Source organism: Heliconius melpomene, chromosome 17 (genome assembly GCF_056956725.1).
Source record: "Heliconius melpomene rosina isolate 202511_hmr_F chromosome 17, ASM5695672v1, whole genome shotgun sequence".
NCBI lineage: Eukaryota > Metazoa > Arthropoda > Insecta > Lepidoptera > Nymphalidae > Heliconius > Heliconius melpomene.
In genome coordinates, this window is record NC_140405.1 from 6,929,060 (window position 1) to 6,948,719 (window position 19,660).

Sequence of the window (19,660 nt, forward strand, 5' to 3'; positions counted from 1 at the left end):
CAAAAAAATCGCAATTTTTTTATCGTTTTTTTAAAATAATCAGTCATTTACTTTCAAAATTTTTAATAACTAGTTATTTATGTATTTTTTAAACATGTATTTAGGTACCTAATCGAAAACTACGCTTGTTAGTAGTTCAAAACAGAATTTAAAAAAGATACTTGCAATTTCTCACTTTTGGATACTTTACTTAGAGACCGTCGAAATACGTGTCGTGAAAACATAAGGGAAGCTATTTTATTATCAATATTGAGTTGTTTAAAAAAAATACAATAAAATTGGGGACGGGGGCCAAATAACAACACAGATTAACCACATCTGAACATATTTTATTATAATAGCACAACAACACTAAAACTAATTTCTTATTTATCACATCATTACATTCTCTATTATTTTCGCGACAGATATCCATGTTCAATTATAGTGTTATCAGAGATATGACACCTTTCGATACTAAAATATCACCCAAAAATACAGCCTTCTATAACATTCAAACCTCATACGTCGACCGGGAGAATGTCTATATTTACATTAAACATCTATGCAACATCGATTTAATCAATAATTATCTAAAATACACCAAGTTCAATAACAATGTCTATTTAATCAGTAGGCGTTATATCTCTCTAAAGTATTTTATTAGCCATTATATATTTCATCTCATTTCTGGCATTTCTTCTGACAGCTGGTTAAGATGTATTTTCGTTTAACGAAGCCCTGTTTCCTAAAGCCTATACACCACATGCAATTTCATGCAAGGTAAGATAACGACTCTTACTCTTTTTACTCCACTCGCCTAGTCGCCTACGCCTGAATCCCTACTATAATCGCTTACCTATACGTACATATGTATGTATAATGAATTATTGCGATTTTGACAACTACAATGGCAATGGGAACAAAACGGGCATTTATTTATTTTTTTGTAAAATTAGGTATATTATATAGATATATATGAATAAATATATGTAAATAAAGTCTATATTTTAGGATAAAAATTGATAGTTATCAAAATAAATTCATCTAAAATAAGATATAACGGGAATATAATATTAGTCTTACGAACGCTAAAATTCTAAAAATTGAGTAAAATATACCAACGACAATTCTAAATTCTAATCAGATTTGATATAACATTACACCGGTAACTATACGTCTACTTTTAAATATATTTTATTTCGAATTGATTCGTTTTACATTATGAACATTTCTAATATTTTATAACACACATATTGGTAACTTATCCGCTCTTATTAACTTTTACCTCTCGCCGAATGTTTTTATAACAATAAGAAAATTAATATTTCGGTATACATCGTAGAAACACTCCGTTACATTTATTAATGTCAAAAGATTAGAAATAAACATATTTCGTTCATTGTGAACGTATAAATGTTATATTATTAAATCTCTACCTATTCATGACAACAAATATACATGAATGAATGTATAATAAAAAAATGTACAAACTTCAAAAAAGAATAATTTTAAATTTAAAATAATTAAGTAAATTGTTGATTTAAATTTCAGCTGTCATTAAATATAAGTGGTATAAAAATTATATATTCCTTGGTAAAAATAATTATATTTATATTATTATAAAATTGTTTTAAAATTGTCTATGATATTTATTATATTCATTTCCAAAAATAAAACTTTTAAATATTTCTATAAATTTGTGAGGTTAATCATTACTTTTGATAATTATCAGGAACCTCTGGAACTGAGCAACTTATTAGTATTTTAATTTATTATAATTAAAAATTTTGTATCTGTAACATATTCATAAAATTGTTATATATTTTGATTATATGTAAAGTATATACATAACGTAGGTATAGTTTAAAAATGCCACTTCTAATAATTCAGAGGCTCTAAATAACAAATATATAATTATTTTAATTATAAATATTTATAAACAAATAACCAGAAAGGTAGATTATTTATATAAATCAGCTTCACGCTGTATCCCCCACCCAGCGGCTTTTGCCTTGTTGCCAGAGCGAAGAAATGAAAACATTCATAAATAATAATTAATTTCCTCGAGTGGGGATCGAACCCACCACCGTTGCGTTACAGTCTCACCCTTATGCCGCTGGGCCACAACGGCCTCGTATTATTTATATTATATTATGATGATTACTATGAAATTATTTATATGTAGCAATAAAAAATTAATAATCTGATATAAATATATGAAGTATATTAAAAATATAATTTTATGTTTAAATTGCAGTTGGAAACCAAAAAAATATAATAGAGATGATATCTCCACTATATTTTTTTGGTTGTATCAAAATAATCATCAAAAATTTAAAATATAACGTAACGACATCACTTAAGTGATCGTGTTATGTTAGCTACGATTAATGGCAGAGAAGTTTTTTGGAGTCACGTTTAAGCCAAAATATTTAAAAAGGTACATTTTAAATAAGATTATGAGTTTATAAAGAAAATATATTAAAATATATAATGGTATCAAAATTTAAAATATGTTAGAAAAATTGATAAAGAATTCAGTCAAAAACTATACAATGCACTTGTCACAAAATTATGGCGGCTATAATAAAAAAATCCACGATTTAAATATATAGAAATATCGAAAATAAACCATCGATATTAATTGAAAACATTGCATTGCATGAATAAAGGTATTATGTACTATTTTAGGATTTTCGACAAAAAAAATATAATGAACATTATAAATTTTTTTACATCTAAATTTCATTATATTTCTCAAGTTCGAATTTTGCTATAAGTATATAGCTTTCATCTATGGTTTCCTATATTTTAAAAATAATTTGGCTCTAAATGCATTAAGGTTTTAATTAAATAAACTCTTTAACACTCATACAATACAAGTTTAGCCTACTGATACGTACTTATGAAAATATTTGTAACATTTGTTTTCTTTGAGCTCAGTTTACATTTGAATATAATATTTAGGATTGTAGTTATTATATTCTTTCGTGCTCATTATTAATAACGAACTGGTTACCTCTAACTAAGACATATATATTTGTATTATATACAAATACGATTGAGCATGTGACTATTACTACTTCTTAACATATAAATAAATTAAATAAATAATATTTGAAAAATATTATGACATTTCTTTTGCAGTTTTCCGTTTTAAAACATTACTAACTCATAATTATATTCAAATAATTCATAAAAGTACATTAAAAATTACGTCTGTAACACTAATAACTGTGCCCAGAAACGCATTTAACTATAATAATTCATACATTTGAACCGATTTTAATCCAGTTAATTATTCTTAAATATTGAAAGGTTTTAAAATTTTACGAAAAATACATCTATGTAGTTTTTATTAAAACATATCCAAATATCATTGTGTCTGCTGCGGAAACCGATAAATTAAATCTATTGTTTTAAGGAATATCAATATTTTTAACTTATGTCTAAGATCGTTTATAATGAATAATTTCTCATATTATCTGTTACTACCCTGTGATATTAAAATTTCTCTCGACATTCATAAAATATAAAAAATAGAATAGGTAGAGATAATAAATCATTACATAATAATTAACCGATTGGCGCTCTTATCGGTGAAATTAAAACTTATATAAAAATTGACTTTCTTTATATGAGACGAAATAAATCATCTCTAAATTTCATCAAAAATTGAAAGTTGAATATTGTCTATGAAAAATATTGTAATATATCTTAGCACCACTACACCTCAATGAAGGGTTAAATAAATTACGAAACTACAAGTAATATGCAAGCCATTCTACTTGATAATCTGTGCTTTCTTGACAATCACCCCTTGAAAAATTAAATATATATTATCTATATTAGTATTGTATACTAATATGAACTTGACACAATTTTTTATTTAATATGAACTACTCAATTCCTTAATTTGTTTATATTGTGAGCAAATTATATATAGAAACGTCTAATAACAACGACTACAACGGGTGCTATACCAAGCAATGTACCTAAGTACCTATATGTTATAAATTTAAATTAGATACTATATTGACATTTCGAGTTACTTAACAAAATTTAGCGTATCACGTCTATATGTACACACTACGTATAACAATCTATGTATGTCATGTACATTAATTTGAATAAAATAGGTACATCTGCAATATGCATCCCATCCTTTTTCGCAACTTAAATATATTAGCTCTTAGTAGAAACTCAAAAATACAAATAACAGATACACTATTTTTTATAAAAAAAAACGAATGGCAATTTTCAAAAATTTTAAGCTCTACCATCCTTTTTAACTGTGTCAGATTGCGTTTGTTTCGAAAAATTGGGACGCTTAGTACCATTTGTGGGAGAAATTCCCACGGTAGGCCTTACACTTTGTTGTGTTTCAGGAGATTTAATTGTAGAACTCGTGGTGAAAACTGTTTCAGTTAAGGGTGTTGACGTTTGAGATTTCGTAGTACTTGTATTCGTATTAGAGGTAAATGTTGAACCTATTTTTGTTTTAGACGTAGACACTATGTATGAAGGAAGAGTAGTACTTACAACATTAACTGGTTTATCCCCTTTGGAACCTTGTTCATATAAAATTGAAGATGAACCTGCAATATCTGGCTTACCGCTACCAGATTTCTCTGGTGCACTTTTAGTCATCATGGAAGCTGTAACCGTAGTCTTAACAGAAGTTGATGGCGGTAATTTAGGTATATTTTTTAAACTAGAATCTGGAGATACCATCGAAGATTTACTTGTGGACTTGGGAATAGTATTTGAAGTTATACTCGAAGATTTGGAACTTGCCGTATCTACATACGTTGTTATAGGTTTTATACTGGGCGTTGACACTAAAGAAGAGGAGGCAGTAGGTTTAGAAAATGTTGACGTAGAAACTGATGTCTTTGTAAAGTTATGTGCGGTAATTACTGTTGTGGGAGCGCTCTTGTCTAGATTTACTACATTTGTAATTATATCTTGAGCCATTGCTTGTTCGTTTTTTCGATTATCCTTTATCGGTATCATATTTTCGGTGTTTTTGACAGTTTTCGATATTTCCCCCGTCCCTGCAGCCATATCTGGAACATCTTGTATAGAAGCATTTTTTTGACGCTGTAATTTTTTACTAGATGTAAAAGATTTTTCTACTGTATTTCCAACGTTGACATCTTGCCTTTTTGTATCTGATGATTTTAAAGCACTAATTTTGTCTGCTGACATATTAGTGACCTTTATCTCAAAGGGTACAGAAATTGACGATTTTGTAGTATCTATCTTTTGCTGCTGAAGTTTTACAGATTTAAAGCTGTCACTACTGTTTTCGGTTTTAACTGAGGAACTAGTACTATCAGAATTTTTTTTCTTAATTCCTTCAGTTGGTTTTAAGATTTTAGAAACTGGATCAATATGAGACTTAACTGTGAGAACTTCTTGCTTATTCGAGGTTTCACCTAAATTATTATCCAATCTACCAGCATTTAGATTTAATTGACCACTTGCTTGGTTTTTTTCGGTATAATCTGTAGTATTTACTAATGACTTAATTATGACGGATTCGTTTGTAACTTTTGTTTGATATTCAATTTTATTATTACTTATTATCTCAATATTTGGAGAAACATAATTGGACGCACTTGAAATAGTTTGCTTGTCTTTGGCCGATCGAATTTCATTTTTGTCAAATTTCCCACAAATACTTATAATTGAATCTTGCGGTTGTGGCACTGATGTCGTTATTTTATCTGTATTAGTAAGCCCTCCGGCTTTCACTATACTACCTTCTATAGTTGACAGTATTGGAACTGGTGTTACTTGTAATGGTTCCATTAGTTTGGTTTTACTGTCAGTATGAATTTTAGCTGTAGTAAAAATTAACGGACTTGGACTGTAGACACCAGATTTACTACCATCAATTTCTACAAGTATCGGACTCTTTGTAGTTATTCCTTTAGTCATGTCGTATGTGCTAAAGATATTTGTATTCATATAATTATGAATTGGAGCCATTCCACAGATATAGGGGGTAGATGGTGGATTTTCCTTTATATTATTGGTTATAAGTTTATTTGCTTGCTGCACTGGGGTAGATACAGAACATTTATTTACAAAATCTTCAACATTTTTACTATCTTTCTCATATGAAGAATCAGTCTTTGATTTTTGTAATAAAAATTTGGCACTTCTACTGGCAATATCAGATTTTTCTTTATCAGTTTGTAACAAAGGTTCTATTATACCATCATCGGACTCGTGACTAAAGTTTTGAACTTTTCTTTTAATAGAACTTTTTTTTATTTTATTAATATTAGAACCAGCTTTCTTTAATTCATTTTCAATTCCACTGGTAATAGACGTTGCATCTGCGCCATCGTAAGAAGTCTGTAAATTAACGAAAGGAAAGAAAGTTAATATTTTTAAGTAAATAAAGTATATTACACACCTACTATAGATACAATCTATTGAATGCTAAGTAGTCAGTTGTTTAACCTTTCTGAGCGCAATGAGCGGGTGCGCGTGCGGGGGTCAAGCGCCCCTCTCGCGCAGTACGTGGCGGCCGTGCAGCAGCAGCACGGGCGGCGACAGCTCGGTGTCGGGGCGCAGCGCACCGCACACCGCCGCCGACGATGCTGACGGACCCCACTCCTCCGTCGGCCGCGCCAGGACACGAGCTTTCTGTACACGCGGATTATTATTTCTTTTTTAGCACACTGAATGTTGCATAAAGCAGGATGGGCAGAGGAACTCTAATGTTAAGTCCGTTCCCCGTTATTGTTGAGTGGCGGAACTCAACACCACGCTTTATTCCGTTACCAAAGTGAGGAATTAATTCCAAGTGCGCATCAAACCAACAACTGTCACGTTTACAGTCAAATATTGTGTAGCTGCATCATGGTGACCAAATCTACTATTAGTTACAAATGAAAATATATAGGTACTATTTGTAAATTGTTGGTGTATTTCGTCGTAATAGCATTTTAGAAATCAGTAGTAAATATGATTGGATACATTTATGAGTGTAAGATTTTAAAGGTTATAATACCTCCATAATTGTAAGATCATCAGGTCCGCTGCAAATCTGGTCAACGGCCATAAGAACCACGACAACTATCGGCAACACTCCAAGAGTCCAGCCTACTGCATCTGCCCACATTGGGTATACGTACTGTCCATAAGATGCAGGTTTATACTCGATCCAATTGAAAACTAAAATAAACTGTAGAGTATGGAGGACAAAAGTCAGTAATAAAAGACAAATGTGCATTAAAACACTAAATCTGCATGAGCCACATTTCAAAAGCAATCAGCCACACATCTTCCATTGCTTACCACTAAAGCTGCTGGTGTAATTACTCGCCACATTGCACTCCAAAAAATGACCCATAACTTAGATTGTCGTCCTATCATTCTTTGTATATCCCGACAAAAATTCTCAGCGCCATATATCCAAGCTATTAAAATACACTCACCAATAGCAATGATTAGTACTGACCAATTAGCTGCGTATTTGTCCATTAATTGCAACCAATACATTCCACTCTGAAATAATACAAAATGAAAAAAAATGCTATTATATAGTTATTTACTATTCTAATAATATTGCAAAGATAACTCACGTTCGTCGTAAATATCAGTCCACCCATATAACCAAAAATTGCAACTGTTAGAACTACCCAGACCTTTTTTTGGCGAAAATTAGGGAATCTGTCTAGTATAGCCGTCGTTACTGTCTCCATCAATGCAAACTAAAATGAAAGAGTGTAAAATAAGCACTTGTCCGGATATAAAAAGTAATTAGAATAAAAAAAATTAAAATATATTTATGTTTCACATCATACCTGAGAGTCAAGACCCAAAGTAAGCAGCATAACAAAAAATAGTATGGACCACAGAGGTGAGACCGGTAATCTTGTGACAACCTCAGGGTAAACGATGAAAGCAAGTCCGGCTCCCTGGTCGACCACGCGATCTACACCAACATGTAATTCATGTGCCAAAAATCCTATCACAGAAAAAATTACCAAGCCCGCGAAAAATGACGTTGCAATATTTGAAACTGCGACGATCAGTGAATCTCTGGAAAGAAAATTACGCTTTTGTTTACTCTAAACATATTTTAATCTATTAATCTATTATCTATTCCGTATTGTACACGTGTATGTTTTTTATTTTATCACATAATAATAACCAATTATCACACATAATAATAATAACCAAATCAGCTTCACGCTGTATCCCGCACATAGCAGGGTAGGCAGAAGTAACCTAGTGTTGAGACACTCCGTTCCCCACTTTCTGCGGATATAATATTTTGTACTCTACTAAATATATGGTACTCACTTGGAACTTCGACAACATTAATTGTTTGTATATGCAAATAAACAAATAGAAAAAAGCGGTAATAATGTACTTACATGTAACAGTTATTAGAGAACTTGTTGTAAGAGGAAAGTGTGATAAGACCTCCCCACGCAGGGCTAAGAGCAAAAAATATTTGTACGGCAGCATCACCCCATACCTTAAACAAAATTCAAATATATACATGTATAGCAGCCAGTATAGCAGCGTTGCCAGACGCCCCAGTATTCGCAGGACGTCCCGATTTTCGAGAAAGAATGCCACTTTATTACCAAATCACTTACTTTTTTACAAAAATTCCGCTTTCACCGGAGATAAAACCTGGCAATGTTGATGTTGATGAGTTGTTGATATCAAATAAATATAATGTATCCTATCATGATACTGTTAATAAACGACATTGTATTACGGTAGGATACTTGAGAACAATGGAAATATAGAATACCTACTTATACGAGTAGAACAAACTGTCATTATAGTTTACTAACATTATTGTTTTGACATAATAATTTTTTTTATACATTTTTAACCTAATTCAGTCACAAAACGAACGCCGAAAAAAGCGCTGAAGACGGCTTGTTTTAAATAAAATTAATAAATTAGAATATTATTAACAGAAGTCGATTATTTCAATGAATTTACCTATTCAGATATCACGACAGGCGGTCGGTGGTATATAATAAATCTGTATGTTAACTAATATTTTACCCATTCATACAACTGAGGCTATCGTTGTGTATTAGCGTCTGACTGTAAATTCGATAGTTATGGGTCCCATTCCATTTAGGAAAATGAATTATTTTCATTTGACAAGTAGGCTATTTCATGTCTATAGCGTTTAGACGCCGTTTTTTTATAGAAATTTTAAATTAAAAAAAAACACTTATTAAATATAGTCTGTTGTCATTTATTGTACTACTACTTACTTGGGCATTTGCAAGTTGACTGAAATCTGGAGTAAGATAGAACAAAATTCCGGTAGACGCTCCTGGCAAACTTACACCACGCACGAAGAGTATTACTAACACGACGTAAGGAAATAAGGCAGTGAAGTATACGACCTGTAACAAAAACCAGCATTATTTTTGTCAATAATATCAGCTAAAATGAAAAATACCTAAAAATATAAACAAACAACCGCAAATGAAATGTCTGTCTGTGATATTAAAATAACTGTATTGTTTAAGGGCACCAAAAAATTATTTTTTCTGTCTTGTTCAGCTGAACAGGTGAATTGATCTTTATGTTGGTTTTGGAGCAACATATCTAAGGCGACTTTTTATCTCGAAATTTCCACAAGGCTAGGTAAATATAAAATAACCCAGATATTTTTCTATTAAATACTAAAATTAAACAAACAAATTAAATCCCAAAATTTTTTAATTACAATTTAGTTAGTATAAAACAGTATAGATATCCATACTAAGATAACTAACCAATTTTCCGTAATAACATTTAAATAATATTAAATGGTCGTATACATATTATTGGACAATATACACCTACCTATTATACTTAAATGGACGGTGAGTGAATAATGTGAAACATTTGGTTATCCACGTATTTCAATGAAAAAGATACGTAAGAAAAAATATCATATATGGAAGTAAAAAGATATTACCTTTCCTGATGACTGTACACCTTTACATAAACAAAGGAATACGATAAGCCAAGCAGCAAACAAACATGCAGCCATTCCCCAACGTATTTGACCAGTCTCTTCTATACCAGATGACAATCCTAGAACTTGATTACTGTAATAGAAATCATAAAATTATTTAGAAACTTTATTTTAGTTCAAAAGTTACATAGTTTAAAAATAGTTTAAAAACTACATGTAACGATAGCAGATACGGGCTATTCAAAGCTACAATCCTGTTGAAAAGAATATAATTTTTTTAGTTTCACGGTGTATTCCGTAGGAGCAGAGAGCAGAGAGAACCTCGCGTAAAGACACTCCGTTCCCAACTTTATACCGAATCTTCGAGACATTTCGTGTTAAGTGACGGAACTCAACGGTTTTCTTTATTAGTCAGACACTGCGCCGTTATATTAAAGGAGTAGATATTTACGTAAAGTATTCTTCAGCCGGCGGCTTGCGTAGGGCTACCTCTGCTAGGGCAGCAATGCCATGTAGAGACGCGTAGCTTTGATTCAAACATTGACGAAGATAATATGTGCCATTGATTGCTTGACATCTGTCTGCTTCTTCATATGAGTAACAAACTAAAAAAAATGGGAATTTTATATTATACATAAATTAAATATGTTTTTGCTTTTATATAAGATCCAAAAAGAGTGTTTAATTAAATTTGATCAGGACAAACTTACATTTCGTACTCCATTCGGCATCGCAATTCTGCCACGGCAACTGATAAAAGATACTTGCAAAGGATACGACCATATAATATATAGTCCAAGCGATGATAAGGTTATAGTATAGCATGACTATACTAGATACTATGACCATTCCGTAGCCCAGCCCTCGAAAGAGCGGACAAAATTTATTATACACGGCTACAGGACCGAGGGCGGCGTATTGACCAAATGAGAGTTCCATGAACATAAGCGGTAGTCCAGCTATTATAAGCATCACCGTGAAAGGAATTAAGAAAGCACCTAAAACCATGAAAACATTATTGGCTCATATAAATTTAATAAAAAATGTATTATCGTTAAAATATCAATAAACATTTCTGGGGAAAGTGGAGAAAGGAGTATCTGAACACTAGGTTCCCTCTGCCTACACAGCGTGAAGCTGATTTGATTTTTTTTATAAATAAATAAAAATTGTTAACTTAAATTCGTCACAAATGATAAAATATAAATGAACATAACAATAAGTTATTTCAGGAATAGCATAAACGGAGCATTAGTGGTCGAACTCATTAGCGTTGGCACGATAAACTCGCTCATTATTTCTATAGTGCCACCTGAGCGCTTCTCAGTAATAATTAAAAACCGAATCGGTGATATACAATACTTAAAAGATATATCAATGAACCAGTTAATTAATTTTAGTATTTTTTTTTCACTATTAAATCTTTGGAGTTAAACTTCAGGCAATTTTAACTAGAGCTATAAATTAGGTATATTAGACATTTTGACAATTATTTTTCGTGGAATTTTATATTTACAAATATATTTAATAAGTAACATACCTCCTCCGTTATTGTAACATAAATATGGAAACCGCCATACGTTTCCTAACCCGACACTATATCCTAGAAGTGATAAAAGGAAGTCGAAACGTCCTGTCCAATTCCCGCGTTCGGGTTCTGTTTCCTCCATAATAGGATCTTTTCCTAATTCTTCCTTGCACTGTTAATCAATATCTTTATATATTTAAAAATTTAATAGAAGAATAATACGATTACTTTAACAATATTAAATCGCACAACTATTATCTTAATCTTATTTAAATTATTGGTATTTAAACCTACTGATATATATTAGGTACAGGTGCACATACTAAATAACTATGATGAACACTTACATCTGAATGTTTTAAATCCATAGACGGTATATTTTTCGTCACCGCTGGAATCGGTATTTTCGTTTGCTTTTCGGGTTTCATATTGATATAAGACGGAAATACGTTTACAAAAACAAAATTAACTTCATGCTTTTATTGAGAATCACTTGAGTGCCGATGGTATAGGGAACACTTTTCACCGAACATTTTACACTTTCCCAACTTAATCGAACTACGTAATATTCAATAAGAATATATTTTACGCAATGAAAACGTTTACATTATGGAAAATACAAATTCCATTAAAATTTAACAAAAAATAATAATTCCGTCGTCGAATTAAATGTACATTAGTTCACAAAACATGAGACGCAGGAACGCGCAGATGTCAAGTTTCGCATCGACCGAACTCTGAATGAACATCTAGGTCAATATCAAGCCTCCGCCTTCACCGCACCCTCCCTCCGCCGCTGCGGGACGTTTGCTCCCAGACGAAAATCATATGGAAATGTCCTGAGCTTGCATTACCATATGGCCTTATTCCAGATTCAATAGATTAGTATTGTTAAGAAATCCGTATTATAGAAACGGTTTTATTATGAATTAAATTCATATAATATTTTATATACGTACATACGAAAAAAATATTTACTAGTACTTTTTTAAATTATATATTTCGAATTTAACACGTTAAATAATTTGAATTAGAAACTAGCTCTCCAATTCAATGTTTCACACAAAATTACTCAAAAGGTAAACCAGGTAGGTATATTATTAGTGAATAAATTAGCATGAATGCATAGGCGGGCGGGCGGGCGGTCGGGCGGCCACAGCAACAAGGAAGGTCGCTGAAAGTAGAGCGGTGTATTGATTACGGCGTCGCGCGCCTCCTTGCCCCGGCGCCCACCGAGATGTGTGTGGGGCTAGGTCACGTGGCACACGTATTTATGATTTCATTGTGCTTATCGAATATTTGGAACTTATATTACTTAATAAATAAGTTTACGTTTTTTTTGCTTTCGTAAGTAATAGTATTATAATATACCTATTCATTTTTCGATTTTGTATACTAACAAGAATATAAAATCATGTCTGAAATTTAGAAAAATATATATCTGTAAAGTATTATAAAGCTAAGAAAGAACGAAGAAAGATAATGCTCTAATCACACAGCAACAATAATATTATTAAAAATTTTTTAAAGGTTTTATAATTCAAATACCGACCTTACTGACTTATATAAGCTTTTTAGCTACTTTAAATACTACTTAAGCTTCACACTGTATCCCGCATATATCAGGGTAAGCTGAGGGAGCCTAGTGCTAAGATATTCCGTTCCAACTTTGCGCCGAAATCTCGAGGCATTGCGTGTTGAGCGGCGGAATTTAAAACAAGGACGCGCTTTGCCTCGACACCAAAGCGAAGAAACAAAAATATTAAATATATAATTTCCTCGACTGAGGCCGCCGTGGCGCAACGGCACAAGGATACGACTGTAACGCGACGTTACTTGTATCCTTACTCAAGGAATAAATATTTCATTATTTACGTTTATTTTTTCATTTCTTCGCTCGGTGTCGAGGCAAAGCGTGGTGTTGAGTTTTGCCACTTAACACACAATGCCTCCAGAATTCAGCAGAAAGTGGAGAACGGAGTGTCTTAACACTAGGTTCCCTCTGACTACCCTTCAGTGTGCGGGATACAGCGTAAAGCTGAGTGGGGATCAAACCCACAACCGTTCGCGTTTATAGTCACAGACTTGTTTTTTGTAACCTCTTTGTGGAGAGGACAGAGAAGCATTGGCTAGTGCTGTGGGTTAGACTGAGAGAGGAGTAGCCTGCTTTTAGCTGCCGTATACCGAGAGAAAGGGAAGCCAGACAGACTGGCGCAAGTAACCAGTTCAAAAAATTAAAAAAGAATACAAATTAAATAAATTGAATGTCACACAATATGAGAAATAAAACAAGCAAAAATGGCAATAACTTTATTTAATTATAGTTTATCAAAAACATCACCTAAAAAGGCACAGTAAAATTTATAACAAAATTAGGAATGTAAAAAATATTTGGACCCTTAATAACAATTTTTTTGCTTAAATTCTAACATTTGTAAAATTACTTCTACAACAGTAGGAAGACACAGAATTTCATTAGCGTAACAGCCAATATAATCCATAATATATACCTTAATCCCAAACATCAAATTCATTTAGATATCATTTGATTGAAACATTTCTTTACTTTTTAGCAAGCATTGATTTAATGAGTGATTCCAATTTTCTGGTGTCTGCCGCAAATTTCCTGATACCTTCAGAAAGCTTGTCAGTGGCCATTTGATCTTCGTTCATATGCCAACGAAACTGGGCTTCACTTAAGGATACCTTTTCGATATCGCTTTGAGCTGCGACTTTAACGTCTAATGCCTGTAAAAAAGTAACATAATATTTTTAGCTATATTCGGCATTAAGCAGGCTAGGCAGAGGAAACCCAGTGTCAAGATACTAGGCTCTTCACGCACCACCCAATATTGAGTATTGTGTGGCGAAATCCAAAGCCGCGACAAAAACAAGAGAATGAAAACATTCATTCCTTCGAACCCAAATGTCTTCACATTTCAGTCAGACACTCTGCCGCAGAAAAGCGACTACCTCGACATCATTTTCATGTATGTATTTTTAAACAAATTCAGTTTTATAATGATACGAACACTTAATATTATACTGTCTACCTATTTTAAAATCAGCTATGGAAAACAAAAACTCAGGAAACTTTATTTTAAAGGTGTGGTTTATTTTTAACAGAAACAAACGACATTCTTTCTAAGCCGGAAATATTGGGAATACATATTTCCTTCTTTATTTTAAGTTATATTGTTTTCAATTAAAAAAAAATCATAGTTAAGTAGGATTTATTTGTACATACACTAGATCATTATTACGAAGAACTTGAATGTCAGTTCTTTTCGCAATGGAAAATTTTTATAAGAGAAGTTTCTTAACAAAATAGCTTAAAAATACAGATATTAAGTTAATAAATATTTATGCAAAGAAGCGTCGATGTTAACCAAACCCAATCTAAAATACGACTAAAAATAGACTCAAAATTATTCTTTTATAATCCTCTTCAAATGACTTAAACTATCTCACAAACAATAAAAATTGAAGGAAAAGTAGGCCATGGTTGCATGCCCATGCTTCCATCAAACAATAATGAATGCATCTAAAGCAGTAATTTCACATAAAAGTTTATATTCAAGGTTTTTTTATAGTCATTTCTTTGTACTTTCTGTATACTTCTGCATGGTAAAATTACATACATTATGTAAATTAATGGAAATCGTGAATATTTTTTATATGATGATGATACGACCCATATTGCAAAATGATATAATAAGTGACACTGTTTGATGTAAGAAATAGGTAGTCTAATTGAAACGACGTTTTTGAGTTCGATTTCCACTTAGGGGATTTAATTATATTCATTTCCTCGCTCTGGTCACAAGACAAAGCGCGGCGTTGATTTCTGCCACTTAATCCAAAGATAGTCTGGAAGAAATCGCCATTTTTTTTAACGCTCTTTTTAAAGTTATTTTTAAATATTAAATTATGCACAATCAAGTATAAACAAACTAGCGGCCCGCTCGCGGTTACACCCGCGTGAAATATGTTATTATTAATTTCTGTCTCCATGGTTACGTCCTAGTGACGTCTATGCAAAATTTGAGACTCCTAGCATTTGTAGTAACGAAGTTTCATACAAACTTTCGACCCCAAAAACAACCCCTTAGACGTCGGATATTGCAAATTCCCGTCTTAGCGAGCACCTACGTCCTAGCACGATGCACGAGCACGATTCCTAGCACTTGTAGTTTCTGAGATTTCGTGATGACTGAGTGACTTTTCGATTTTATATATATAGATAAACATGCAATGTATCAAAAATTGTAACAATTTTTTTTGAATGGAATATCTTAACACTAGGTTCCTTCCTTCTACCAACTTTGCTGTCCGCATACAGTGTGAAGTTACAAAAAATATTTTATTCTTAACGTCTACCTCTAACAATAATGTTAAAATAAGAGATATATTATGTAAAGTCATAGAAATTGTACATAACTTTGTTATGTTAACGAGACTCAAAATTATATTGTAACAAGTGATTCCAATTAATCTAAAAAATAAAGACCTAGGAAAATTATACAACTACATACATATATAAATAAAACTGACCTTCTTTAATGGTTCTCCACTACCAGCCAGCTCTTGTAAAAGTTTTGGACTGATTGTTAGTAAGTCACAACCAGCAAGCTCCCTTATTTCTCCAGTGTTACGAAAAGAAGCACCCATCACCTGGGTTTTGTATCCGAACTTCTTGTAATAATTATACACACGAGTCACTGATAATACACCTGGATCATCTTTAGCCTCATATGCGTTCTTAGTATGCTCAACATACCTTTAAAAATAATATAAAAAATTATAGTTATTTGTTGAGGCAGTCATAGAGCAGCAATACAGCGTTTGACTGTACGTCATGACCGTTGCGGCTTCAATTCCCGATTAGCGAGATTGAAATATATTCAATTTCTCGCTGAGTCTCTACACTCAACACACAATACGTCTCTTCAATTGGGCGGAAAGGGTAGAATGGAATGTATTATAGAATAGAAAGGAATGTTTTTACACATAGGAAATGAAATGTTCGCTGCAGTCTATTTCAAAGGTATCATTGTAGCTAATAAGTGTGAATAAAAATACTAATATATTTATTTTATTAAATAACATATAAATATTATACTAACCAATCTAAAATTCTGCCAACAAATGGTGAAATTAAAGTGACATTTGCCTCCGCACATGCTATCGCTTGGTATAACGAGAAAAGTAAGGTCAAATTACAGTGAATACCATGCTTCTTCTCCAGTTCCCTGTCATCACAAAAAGAAAATATATATTTTTAACATTTTTAAAGTGTTTGTCCACATTTAGAGCAGAAAAATACTTATTTAGAAAACATTAAAAAATTTGAACGTAGCGGGACTCGAACCCGCGCCTCTCGGAAACTCGCTCTGACCATTAAGGCGTACGTTCTCATGAAGCTACAATTTATTTATGTTGTTAGCAATTCTGTAGGGAGTTTTTTACAAATTTCCGCTACCCAAAGATAATTGCTAAGAATTAGCAATATTTCGAAAATTGGGTGGGGATTGGAAAACATAGTGTATTATTTACACTAGGTGCTCCCAGCATACCCTGGTTCATGCGTGATACAGCATGAAGCTAAAAAACTTAAATTTTTATTCTTACTTTGCAGCTTGAATCCCCTCCCAAGTCGAGGCCAATTTTATTAAAATTCTTTCTTTTTTAATACCATTCTCTGCAAACATAGTAATAAGCTTAATAGCCTTTGCCATACTAGCATCTTTATCAAAAGATAACCTGTAAAGGAATTAGAAAAAATATTAGAATAGGTTTCTACATTCCCAGTACCATATTAAATATATCTTCCACATAAAGATTTCGTTTTCATTACATTTATAACACATGTGCGTAATATATAACGAATTATTTTTATTTCTTCGCTCTGAAAACCAAAAAATATAGATTCAATTTTATAAATGGTCAATTACCTGGCATCCACCTCAACTGATACTCTTCCAGGAATTATTTTCAAGATTTCACAGCCAAATAGCACACTGAGCATGTCTAATGTTTCTGACAGTTGTTCATCTACATTTCTGAAATAAATGTTCACAAATTATCACATATATATTTTTTTATTTAATTAATTGACTTTTATTTACTTTTACCCTGTATCCCATATACAGGCAGGGTAGGTAAAAGGAATCTAGTGTTAAGACTTAAGACACGTTATTCTCTATGCATCATCCAATTTTCGAGTCATTGTGTGTGGCTTGATACCAGAGTAGAGAATAGATAGAGACTATATGAAAACAATTTATTTCCCTGATTAAGGATCAGACTAACATTTGCTGCGTTTAAACAGATGCTGTACTGATGCGTCACAGCAGCCACAGATTCTTAACATTTCCTGATTAACTACTTAAATTACTAAGCAGCAGTGTTGTTGTCTCAAAAATTAGACTGAAAGTGGAGAATGGAATGACTTATCACTATGTTTCCTACGCCAACCTTGATATAATGCGGGGTGCAGCATATTGTAATGCTAATAATAAAAAATTGTATCAGTGAAATTAAAAAAACTAATGATAGTAACTAAGACAACAATTCATAACATAATATGCCTCTGTGACATCATACAAATACACAAGATTAAATGTAATATATTTTTTTAGCTCACACTTTATTCCAGGTAGGCAGAGAAAACTTAATTTTATTAAACTCATTTTCTCATTTCCCTGGTCCAACCGGATGAAATGAAATCACAGAACAAACTCAATTGTCAATTAAATAAGGATATTTAATTATAAATTACAATAGGAATTATAATTTTAATAATGAAGAATAAATACACTTTTGTTTTCCAATTCTATTTGTTTACAATACACAAGCTCAAAAATTATTTGTACTATATAATGTACTTTCTAAAGAAATGAGCAAATAATGAAACAGATAAATGAAACTAAAATAGGCTTTATATTAAAAGCTTGTTATAACTTTATTTAATTATGCAATTACACTTGTTAATTGCTAATTTGAGTTTTAGAATGTAAGACAGATTACTGCTTAGTGACATGATTTTGCAAAATAATTTAAGTATATTTTCCTTAAATGGTAGAAAAAATAATCCAATGCAAAATCTAGATTTCATTGTCTTTTTTTCCATCATATCAATAAATTTATTAAAATGAAAGATAATGAAATCTTTAGATTTCATATTTGATTATTTTCTTTCTATCATTTAAGGAAGTAATACTTTAAAATAGATTTATAATTATATTTTAAAGTATCTAATATAATTATAGTTAAATATTATAGTTAATAATAATTTTGCTAAACAAACTAAATCATTTGGTATATTAACAAGTCTGTATGTTCCTTTCTATAATTTCAAAAAATATTTTAAAGCAACATACATATTAATAATATATAAAAGATTATTTAAACTAGATAATAAAGTTTGTATATTGACACTAACCCACCACAATCCTTGCCATATTTAATGGCTTTGTCCAGCAAGTGTTGGTACTGTTCCATTCCAGCAGCAGATAAAATAAGGCTTGGGTTTGTTGTTGCATCAGTAGGCTTATAAGCTTTCATAGCTATAAAATATTTATTATATTAGTAAAAATATATATATATATATTTCATAAAACTAACTATTACTTTAAACTCACCTTCAAAATCACCTGTATCGGCTACAACAGTAGAAAATTGTTTCAGCTGATCTAAAGCGCTCATTTTGGACCGTTTCGCTACAGGTTCACTACTCATACTGAATGCTAAAGCAATTGCCTGTTGGTATTGTCTGAAACTACTAAAAGCAATAAAAGTAATTAGTGCGCGAATGAGAATATTTCTCACCGGTAAAATCTTGAAGGTGACCTCATAAAATAACGTAATACTAACGTCACTTTTTAGAGATAACCTTTATCCTCATACCACAGAATGTTTTAAAAAATATTTAATATTGTAACAACGTTATTTTCCAAGACAACAATGCAAAGACATAGTCTATAAAAAACGTACCTTAATTATTATAATATGATTACAGTATAATATTCTGTATGTTATAGAAAATTAAAATCAATTTGAGGTTAGCCTAATGAATAATTCATGTATACGAATTGTCAGACGTCAGTTAATTGTCAAAATGAATGATTTATTACTTTTTACTTTATCGGAACGTCATAAGCTAAGAACGTAACATTTTGCTT

At 31.6% G+C, this 19,660-nt stretch overlaps 3 protein-coding genes across 4 annotated transcripts; all 3 read right to left on the reverse strand.

The window, feature by feature from the left end:
• Nucleotides 1-308: 308 nt before the first annotated feature.
• Nucleotides 309-6,117, reverse strand: LOC146530048 (uncharacterized). Its single transcript, XM_085200184.1, has one exon. It carries the CDS (start codon nucleotides 5,977-5,979, stop codon nucleotides 4,252-4,254), a length of 1,728 nt encoding a protein of 575 aa, XP_085056310.1. The 5' UTR covers nucleotides 5,980-6,117; the 3' UTR covers nucleotides 309-4,251.
• Nucleotides 6,118-6,213: 96 nt separating this feature from the next.
• Nucleotides 6,214-12,236, reverse strand: GlyT (Glycine transporter). The gene is made up of 13 exons (XM_085200183.1): nucleotides 11,825-12,236; nucleotides 11,490-11,649; nucleotides 10,660-10,947; nucleotides 10,401-10,554; nucleotides 9,950-10,082; nucleotides 9,255-9,389; nucleotides 8,385-8,488; nucleotides 7,809-8,046; nucleotides 7,587-7,715; nucleotides 7,300-7,509; nucleotides 7,013-7,186; nucleotides 6,460-6,645; nucleotides 6,214-6,351 (listed from the first exon to the last, which is right to left on the reverse strand). Exons 1-12 carry the CDS (start codon nucleotides 11,903-11,905, stop codon nucleotides 6,496-6,498), a joined length of 1,956 nt encoding a protein of 651 aa, XP_085056309.1. The 5' UTR covers nucleotides 11,906-12,236; the 3' UTR covers nucleotides 6,214-6,351; nucleotides 6,460-6,495.
• A 1,537-nt stretch (nucleotides 12,237-13,773) lies between these two features.
• Taldo (transaldolase) lies at nucleotides 13,774-19,630 on the reverse strand. 2 transcript variants are annotated; one of them, XM_085200198.1, is made up of 8 exons: nucleotides 19,473-19,630; nucleotides 19,121-19,257; nucleotides 18,922-19,045; nucleotides 17,432-17,539; nucleotides 17,109-17,240; nucleotides 16,604-16,729; nucleotides 16,032-16,257; nucleotides 13,774-14,225 (listed from the first exon to the last, which is right to left on the reverse strand). In XM_085200198.1, exons 2-8 carry the CDS (start codon nucleotides 19,215-19,217, stop codon nucleotides 14,040-14,042), a joined length of 999 nt encoding a protein of 332 aa, XP_085056324.1. In that variant the 5' UTR covers nucleotides 19,218-19,257; nucleotides 19,473-19,630; the 3' UTR covers nucleotides 13,774-14,039. The 2 variants fall into 2 exon arrangements, with proteins under 2 accessions (XP_085056324.1, XP_085056323.1); XM_085200197.1 differs by having other exon boundaries at nucleotides 19,121-19,260.
• Between the last annotated feature and the right edge of the window lie 30 nt (nucleotides 19,631-19,660).

Excerpts from the sequence above, each read along its gene's own strand:
- LOC146530048 (XM_085200184.1), bottom strand. The coding sequence starts at position 5,979 with ATGGCTCCAATTCATAATTATATGAATACAAATATCTTTAGCACATAC.
- GlyT (XM_085200183.1), bottom strand. The coding sequence starts at position 11,905 with ATGAAACCCGAAAAGCAAACGAAAATACCGATTCCAGCGGTGACGAAA. Across the intron at positions 11,650-11,824 it reads TGGATTTAAAACATTCAGAT|TGCAAGGAAGAATTAGGAAA; the intron begins GTAAGTGTTCAT and ends ATTGATTAACAG. Across the intron at positions 7,187-7,299 it reads TTACACCAGCAGCTTTAGTG|TTTATTTTAGTTTTCAATTG; the intron begins GTAAGCAATGGA and ends CATACTCTACAG.
- Taldo (XM_085200198.1), bottom strand. The coding sequence starts at position 19,217 with ATGAGTAGTGAACCTGTAGCGAAACGGTCCAAAATGAGCGCTTTAGAT. Across the intron at positions 19,046-19,120 it reads CGATACAGGTGATTTTGAAG|CTATGAAAGCTTATAAGCCT; the intron begins GTGAGTTTAAAG and ends AATATTTTATAG. Across the intron at positions 16,258-16,603 it reads GTTGGCAGAATTTTAGATTG|GTATGTTGAGCATACTAAGA; the intron begins GTTAGTATAATA and ends TTATTTTTAAAG.